The sequence below is a fragment of the Ixodes scapularis genome, unplaced genomic scaffold, assembly GCF_016920785.2.
Source record: "Ixodes scapularis isolate PalLabHiFi unplaced genomic scaffold, ASM1692078v2 PGA_scaffold1__304_contigs__length_218370807, whole genome shotgun sequence".
NCBI lineage: Eukaryota > Metazoa > Arthropoda > Arachnida > Ixodida > Ixodidae > Ixodes > Ixodes scapularis.
In genome coordinates, this window is record NW_024609846.1 from 59724954 (window position 1) to 59734380 (window position 9427).

Consider the following 9427-nt stretch of genomic DNA (forward strand, 5'->3'; position numbering starts at 1 on the left):
CTATATACTCTGTGCCTGCGCGTTGGCGCCGAGATCAAAGGGAACCGACCGTCGCGCCCAGTTCCCGCAGTCGCCACCAGGCGGCGCTGCCTTCCCAGAACAGGCAGGGACTGGCACCCGTGCTGCAGACGGCACTGACGGGCTCTTCGTTGTGCGTATATAAACGCGCCGAGCTTAAGTAAACAAAAGTGCGACACTAAAAAATAAGTATGGAAGAGAGAATGTACATTGAACAGAAAACCATACCATTAGGCCATGGCAAATAAACTTGTTTATTGCGTTTGAATTCATTCGCGACCTGCGGAAACGAATAAGAGGGTGCTGATCGAGAGTTTCATGAATCTACTTTCAACCAGACGAGCTTTAGTCCAATCGTTGACGCTGTTCACAACCAGTAATCACAATTTTAGTACTTTTCGCGAAAGTGGCTTCACTTCAAAGATCCTCACGAAGTCATGCTTGTCCGTCACTTTCATGGCGAAATTTGTAAAAATGGGACGGAAGAACTTTGTGAGCAGTACATCCACGAGCTTTTCATGGTGCCCCGGCACTGTGCACACGAGAAGATTGCGCTCTCGAAGTACTTTAGCAGCGTTGTCCACGGCCTCTTTGAGCGGGCGCTTCAGGTTTCTTTTTTTGGCCAGTACAACCTCAATGTACCTTCTCAAGCTGTACAGAACGTGTAGCAGCTCTCCAGATGGGTAGAGGAGCCCGCCCCTGTCTTGATGTTTAATCAGTGCATCTGACGGCGCTGAAGAGCTTGGCTTCGTCAGGAGGCTCAAACACTCTTCGCAGGAGGTCCTCTCCCCTATAGCTCTTGCCAGGTAGCCACCGACCATAGCTAGAGCAGCTATATCTGGAGTCGGTAGTAGTGCCTTGTCCTCGTTCAGGTTCTCCGATAGCATTGTTAACGCTTCCCTGGGGAAATGTCCTGCAGCCTGCTCAGCCATGGTTGTCTGATCTCGTAGCATCGTTGACAAAGAACTGCTGTTATCAACAGAGACGACGTTACTGCAGTCCGACTTGGAAGCAATACCCGTCTTCAACATTTTCTCGATTCCAGACAGAACAGCTCTGGCATCTGTTTGGTCATTGCTCCCTGCTGACCTTCTGAGCCACCCGAAGAATGACTCAATGGGGTCAGAAGACATTTTCCTAGTTAGCACAAAGAGGAAATTACTCTCTGTCAGCAGATACTTAACGCACTCGACGTTAGAATGCGTAGTCATGACCAGCCCTTGGTATGTTTCCTTGGTCAAAAAGTTCTTTGCGAGGCATTGGCGTTTCATGGTAGAAAGATAGTCTATGAAAGTTGTTTCTAACCACTCCAGACGCTCATCGCTCTCAGAGTCAAACTGCCTGCAGTCTGGGTTGTTCTGATGTATGTGTTGTGAGCAGTTGCTCACATCCATCAACAGAAACCACCGATGGACAGTGTCCATGAACTGAACAGTTTCATCAACATCCAAAAAACTTGCATCGCAGGTGTGCCCCGCCTGCTGCTTGAAGAGCTTGAGGGCTGCAGTCACGGCAGGCGACAGCAGTTGCACTGCTCTTCTGACATTCATTTTCTCCAGGTTACTGGGAAATACGTGCTTCCTGGTCAAGAACCTCACTGGCTTCACAATGCTGTCTTGTTGCATTCTGTAGAGGTTTTTTACGTGCTCTGCTGTAATACCTCCGTCTTTCCCGAGGTCACGAGCCAAAAACTGTGACCGCACGTTTTTTATCAGGTGGCATTGGTCAAACGCCAAAAAAAGCTTGCGGTCTGGATTTTCAGGGTGTGGCAGAACGTGCGTCAAAGTTCCGTTACACAGAAGTTGAAATGCCATGACATTTATCCGGTGATTGTCAGTGACAACTCTTACCACAACGAAGCCGACAGCTTCAACTTCCTTGAGTACTTGGCGCATGAGTAAGTGTAGCTCCCGGCCTTTGCAATTTTTCGTGAAAAAATAAGCCACTGGTATCCTAAAGCTTGTTGACAGGCCACTCAGGATGAAGCACAAAAGTGAGTTTGCCAGCACTGGCTCATCTGTTGTTTCCACAGGAACGCCTTGTCCATAGTCTACTTCGCCGATGAACGCATCCCTCTGTTTTACATAGAGAAGCCGCTGCTTCACTCTCATTTCATCAATGATGAGTGAACTCGTTCTACTCTGGGAAGAAGTGTAGGAAGACAGTTCTGCACGCAGCCTCTGCTTGACTAGGTCGGTCACACCTACTTCTCCGCGTGAAGAGCCCATGAAACGTTCTAACGTGCTTCGACATGGGAGGCGAAGTATGCCTTCGGTCCTCATATGCTCGTACGCTCGCGTTGAGAGATTTCGCAGTATAACTGCGTGACGTACTGTCATTTCCGTCCATGCAGGCTTTTTCTTCTGAAAATTTTGGATTTGCTCCAACAGGATCGATGCTTGTAAGTCTTTTTCATTGGCCTTTTCGCGGATATTGAGAAAGACGGAAACATAGCAATCTTCTTTGAGCTTTTCAAGTTCTTGCTTGTATTTGTCTACAGTCTGTCTCAGACGGCGAATCTGTGCCTTAAGGTCGCGCTCTTTGCGTCGCCACTTCATCCGCTTGACGGCCGGGACAAATGTAGGTACTGATACTTGTACAGCTTGATCGCTTTGTTGGCTCGTAGCAGGGACGCCGTCTTCACAAGTGCTGCTGCCTGACAGCAGCGACCCATCGCGCCCGTTGTTGGTGGGAATGTCATCATAATTCCACGGAGAGGAGTCGGACCGGCTACAACGGACTGCTCGCCTTTTCTTTGCCATTGGACATTCTGACACACTGGCTCTTTTTCTAATGGCCGCGTCACTTCTCGGGACTTTTGTCGAAGGCTGCAAGTAGCAAGGATATTCTTCGAATATGCTAGGTACAGCACCTTTCACGAGTCTTCGCGTTTTGCATCCTTCTTTAAAATCAGAAGCAGCGAAATGACGACTGCACACAGTTGAGTAGCAGGAGGTGGTATTTGGAGTCCAATTGTCTCGTGAGATGACTTTTACCCACTTCTGCCGCAACTCTTCGTCGCTCGGAACTTCGTGAAATGAAATCCCTGCTTCCTTCTTTCTGCTTGAAGACTTACAGCCAGGTACGCAACAGTAAGCCATTGGGCTTCCCGCGGGTCGTCCCGGCAAGGTTGAGCTGTCCAACCACGGAGACTTGTCTTCATGTGCCGCTGCACGGACAGAAAGGAGAAAACCTTTAATTAACTTCCTTGATTTCTTACCGAAATGTGCTCATAGGTACGTGGAAAGGTCTCGCAAGACATAATAGACGCGCATCAAAATTGCGATGTAAACACGTGGTACAAACGACGTTGTTTGTTTACATGCACTGCCTCAATTGTTGCCGCGCGTTCATACAACAAAGTGAAGCAACAAATACATATTACACTTGCTGAAAATACCACATACCGTTTTTTTGTAGATAAGGGCTGTGGCAAACGTTGGCGAAAGTGCACTAGAACCAAACTCGAGCAGAGGTCTTCTGGAGATGCGCCGCCGCCATGGAATACCGCCGCTGACTGCGCCGAGTCTATCCCAGGATGCGAGCGCCCCTCGCGGACAGCCGAGGGGAGGAGGTGGACGGGTCCGGCGGAGCCATCGCGCGGGCATGAAAAATATAGGAGGCTATGGTGGTGGTTAATTTCTACAAATTGGGAGCGATTTGTAAGATATGAATGAATGAATTCTACTAGGCTGCTTCTCATTCCTATTGTGTAGAGTTTTTGTACGAGTTTGTTATGCGGTACTTTATCAAACGCCTTTGCGAAATCTAAAAAAAATGGCGTCAAGCTGCTTTCTTTTAATAATTGCTAGCGCGAAATCGTGGAATACTGTAACCAGTTGGGTGACCGTCGACAGCCCATGCCGAAAGCCATGCTGTGCACTGGTGAGCAAATTATTGGTTTCCAAATAGTCCGTAATATGTTTGCTAATAATGTGCTCGAGCATTTTACAGCTAACGGAAGTAAGAGATATTGGCCTGTAATTACACACACTTTGTGCATCCCCACTTTTCAATACCGGCACAACGCGTGCACAACGCCAGTCTGATGGAAGGGTCCTTTTTCGCAATGACAAGTCAAAAATAATGTACAAGTAACGGGACATCCACTCGGCGTAACGCCTAAGAAATGCCGACGGTATGTTATCTGGTCCACTTGCTTTTTTGATATCCAGATTAAGCAAAAGGTTAAAGATACCCTCCTGACTCAAACAGAGCTCCCCCATCATCGAGCGTGACTCACTTGCTTCATTGTCTGGCGTTGGCCTCTGAACACTAAAAACAGACTGAAAGTACTGATTAAACACTACCGCAATCTTTTTAGGATCAGTTACTTGGCAGCCGTCCACAGATATACACTCAACTTCTTTTTTCTTTGTCCCAGATAAGAACTTCCAGAACTTACTGGGTGCTTCTTTAAGAATGTTGCCGAGAGTGCCCGAAAAAAATGTATCCTTCGCAATCCTGATTTTTTCTTTTAATTCTAGCTGCATGTTGGAAATATCTGCACTTTCCTGAGGGTGGTTCCGCCTTTTCCGCTGAAGCCCACGTTTTACTTGTATTATCTCCCTCGTTATCCATGGATTATTTCGTCGTGATTTTTTTATTTTATCGGGGATGAACCTGTTGATGCAGTGATTGCAAATATTTTTGAATATGGTCCACAAGGTGTCAACCTCGCATTCTTGGCTAAAATAATCAAAATGAGTTTCCAAATAGTCCAATATACTAACATCATCGGCGTTGTTGTAATTTTTAACCACACATTTTTGTGTTGCGTTCTCATGACTGGTTTTTACAAAGCTTGACGTGAAATACAGTAACTTATGGTCCGACAGACCGTCTTGCACATCCACAGTGTAATCCGATATCAGGCGCCCAACAAAAATTAAATCCAACATAGTCTCTGTTGTGGAACCCACTCTGGTCGGTGATGAGACTATCTGATTTAGATCGCACGAAAATGCACAGTCCAGTAACAGTTCGGAATCCCGAGTTTGCAAACCTGTTGGTCTCATGTTTGGCCAATCAATGTGCGGCAAGTTGAAATCGCCGGCTAAAATTAGCCGCACACGATCATTACGAAAACGAACCAAGTAATCACAGAGATCTTCTATAATTTTTATACTGGCATTAGGGGGTCTGTAAACAACACCCAGGACTACACTGTTCCCATAAAAGTCTATTTTGCACCATAAACTCTCGTGGTTGGGTATGCCTGGCAGCAAAAATGCTTTTATATCAGCTTTTAAGACAATAGCAACACCACCCCCTCGAGACGGCCTGTCGTTCCGATATATTTTATGAGTTGGCGGAATTATTTCACTATCATCTATTCCTGAATGCAACCAAGTTTCAGTTATCAGCGTTACGTGAGGGTCCAAGTCAAGTAGCATGGTTTCAAAATCTGTTAGTTTATTCATAATACTACGTGCGTTAAAAGACACAAGGCGAAACACTTCTCTTGACTGGCGTCATGGCTGGTCGGGCACAGGCGCGCTTTTTGTAGAAAGTAGAACGCGTGTCTGTTTGATATCATCCCAAGAGTAAATATCCCCATTTATATGGAGCCTGTCACGTACTAAAAAAACCTTATCGCCATTTCTTCTGTTAGGCATCGCGCTCTCCCATAGCAACTTCCTTGTCCTGAGCGTTTCTTTTGAAAAGTCCTGCTGGACAGAAATCTTGCTTCCTTTCAATCGATTACAGTTTTTTAGCACCGTCATCTTTTCTTCGTAGTCCCCGAAGTGCAAAATTACCGGCCTTATCTTTAATCCTTCTTTCCGACCAAGCCGATGCATCCGGTCAACAGTTTGAACTGTCACTCCCAACGTAGACTGGAAGATTTCAGTAAGGACGTGGTTTCTAAGCGATGCCGCGGTTTCTCCAGATGTTTCATTCAGCCCAAAAATAACAAGATTATTCCTTCTGGACCGGTCTTCTAAGTCAACAAGCCTATTTTCTTGTAATTTGATTGAACGCTTCAGTTCACCGATTGCCTGCGGAAGGGGAGCGGTTTGGGAGTCTGTTCCGCGCAACGAAAGCACATCCTTTTCAACCTTATCCAGTCTAGTCAATACGTCCTTTATGAAGATATCCAAACTCCCTTGTTTCCCCCTGATTTCCTTAATGTTATTTCGTATCTCCGTTTGACCAGCAAGGAGCTGGTTAAGTATTTCTTCAGTAGTGGGACCAGGGTTCGACTCTACATCCCCCGACAAAAGCAAGAGCGATAAAAACAAATCTCTACAAAATCCGGCAACTTTTCTAGCAAGGTGTCGTGGACTTGGTGACAGGAGCAAACAACGATCATCACTACGATAACATTTTGCAGGGTACTGGTGACTAACCTGAAGTATGAAGAAAAGACGCGTGTTTAGCGTCCCTGCCATGGCGAAGTCACCAAGTCCACTGGAGTGCACAAGTTCGTTACGCCAATTTATAGGCGAGGTAGTTGAAGGGACACTCCGATGATTGGTGGCGTCCTCAAAGCTGTACTCTGGGGGGCGTTGTCCGTGACTTGCCGCATCATCGCTGACAGTATCTTGTATCAGCACCGGGTTGTTGTAGTCGTTCGCGGTGTCGCTTGCCACACGCCACAGAAAAGCCTGAAGTATGAAGAAAAGACGCGTGTTTAGCGTCCCTGCCATGGCGAAGTCACCAAGTCCACTGGAGTGCACAAGGTCGTTACGCCAATTTATAGGCGAGGATTTATGGCTTTGATGGTCCCTCTATTGTGCATTGATTTACTTAAAGCACCTGCAATATATATATATATATATATATATATATTATTATTATTATTATTAATATTTCATAGTATTATTATTAGCTTGTCTTGTGCACTCCTAACTGCTTTATCATCGTTTTCTTTCCCGTTCTCTGCTTTTTTTGTGCTAACTTTTTACTGACTGTGTTCTTGGACATTTCACCCCAGTTTCTTTTCTTTTTTTTCGGGGGGGGGGGGGGGGGGGGCGGCGTCACACAGGCCACTGTTGACTTTGATTGCCCCCGCACTCCTGTATAAATGTATGAATGTCCTGAAGACAAATTAATATTATAATTATAATAATAATTATTATTATTAAGGGGTCGGCACTATCCCCATTACTTTTTAATGTTTATGTAAATGACGTAGAGCTCTACAGTTAAATGAGTTTAAAGTTACGAATCGGTATGCGGCCAACAGTATCAGAGTTAACCCATTAAAAACTAAACTCGTCTGTTTCCGTAATCACTTGAAACCTGGATTTTCTAATGCCCCTTCTACACAGGCCTTGTTGTAAACATTGTTGTTGTAAGCCTGTTCCCCGGGTGGACTATCCAAGATATATGGGTCTGAATTTCGAATATATATGTCGTGGAACAAACAAATGGCTCATGCATGGTGTGTGTTGAGGAGAGTTTTATGTGTGTTGTATGATATGAAAGCGTTTGTTCCTTTTAAGGTTAGAAAAGCAATTGTCCATGCTCTTGCGTGCAGTGTACGACGATATGGGGTGATTCTAAATGCTCATTGCACAACATCTTGGCACTCTAAAATTGACAGAATTTTGAGAGGAACTTTGCGAAGTGTAGCGTACAACGCAAGTTTCTCATCCAGTGAGGATCTTCTTAGAGATGTCCAGATGCCAAGATTGCGAAGTTTCTACTCTGAAACTGTTGTGCTACGCCACTTTTGGACTGAGTTTTAAAACGTTTCATACACCATCGCGAATCCCCAGAACGTCTCCTCGGTATGAAGTACAAAGATCTGTCACTAGATATGGAAAAAGAATCCGGTTGTTTTACGTCTTAGATATTTTAATACTCTTCCTGAAGACATTTTCAGCGTAACTGGCAAAGGAGAGTTGAAAAAGTGACTTCGTCATTATGCTTGTGAAAGCTAATTATGGTGCTGTTGTCGTTTTGACTTCAATTGGGAGGCTGATTAGCCGAAGTTTATGATCGGGTGTTTGCTTCTATGTGTGTTCTTTGTTTCGTTCTGGCTTATGCATACTTATTTTGGGATTTGACTTCGGAGGCTGGTCAGCCGAAGCCTTGTTTACGTGCTTCTTTATCTGTCCTTTTTTTTTTTTTTTTTTTTTGCCTATGCGAATTTGCTGGGTCCAGTCCTACAAGTCATTGTCGGCTTAGACGGACCCGTCATTTGGCATACCGAAAGCGTTGCGTGAATAAAAAGATTATTATTTTTATTATTATTATTATTATTATCAGGTTAAGTATTTAGGAATTGAGTTTGATAGTGCTTTCTCGTGGAATTTTCATATGTCTTATATGTGTAAACAACTGAGAAAGGTGTCATGCTTACTCTATAATACAAGATAATTAATTCCTAAATCAACCAAAAAGATGATAGCTCAAGCGTTAGCGTACAGTGTTTTAAGTTATGACATAACAATTTTTTGGCATGGGTCTGTAAAATGGTACCAAAAACTTGATTCAGTTTTGAAAGGAATGTTTAAGAGTATTGTCTATTGCTCATCGTCAGAAACTGAAGAAGAAAAACTAAAAACTTTAGGTTTGCCAATCTTCAATACTTTATTGGTTCAGACTGTTGTACTGAAATATGTTTGGAACGATGACTACAAATACCCCCCCCCCCCCCCCCCCCCATATAGTATCTAGATCACTTCATCGAACCGAACGTTATAAAGTGCCTTCTATCACCACGAACTATAGAAAAAGAGTTCGCAATTTTTATGTGCCTTTAATCTTCAATTACCTGCCGGAAAACATATATGGTGTGGACTAAAAAAACTCAAGCAAGTGCTCCAAGATTTCAATGGAACAACATAACTAAGCGTGAGCGTGTGCGCGCGTGTGCGGGTGTTTTTTTTTCTTTTTGTTTACATGATTATTTATCGCATCACAGTGTAGTTATTGATACTATATGCATGTGTTCGTTTTTTCATCATATTTTATTGCATTACAGTGCAGATGCTGCATGCTGAGCTTGACATGTTTGTGTGCGGGGATATTATGATTATGACCAGTAGGGTGCTGTCCCACAAGCCTTTACTGGCTTTGACAGACCCGTGCCTCGACTTGAGAAATTATCCGCACAAATAAATAAATATATTATTATTATAATTACTATTATTATTTGTGAAAATCAGCCGTGAAAAAGCCTGGCTCATGCTCTAGTCGGTGAATGCTGTAAAGTAGCGATTTTTACGGGTTTCCGTAAACTCCTCTAGAGATAATAGGCAGTTTTTGTAGACCGCGTTTTCCCCTCCGCGAAGCTCTTTGCCACAAAGAAACCGCTACTGCGCCTGCGCGCCGATGGCCTTGATTGTAGAGTCCAGGGTATCGTAGTGGGTTGCAGAGAGCGTTGCGGAACGGCAAAAGCCATCTAAGAAAGCTCCGTAATAGCTGAAAAGTAAGACACATACCAAAAAAAAAAAGA

The 9427-nt window shown here is 44.3% G+C and overlaps 1 protein-coding gene across 1 annotated transcript; it reads right to left on the bottom strand.

The window, feature by feature from the left end:
• Positions 1–398: 398 nt before the first annotated feature.
• LOC115332258 lies at positions 399–2576 on the bottom strand. The gene has a single exon (XM_040220387.1). It carries the CDS (start codon positions 2574–2576, stop codon positions 399–401), a length of 2178 nt encoding a protein of 725 aa, XP_040076321.1.
• Positions 2577–9427: the final 6851 nt, after the last annotated feature.

Coding starts and splice junctions, on each gene's coding strand:
- LOC115332258 (XM_040220387.1), bottom strand. CDS start 2,576: ATGAAGTGGCGACGCAAAGAGCGCGACCTTAAGGCACAGATTCGCCGT.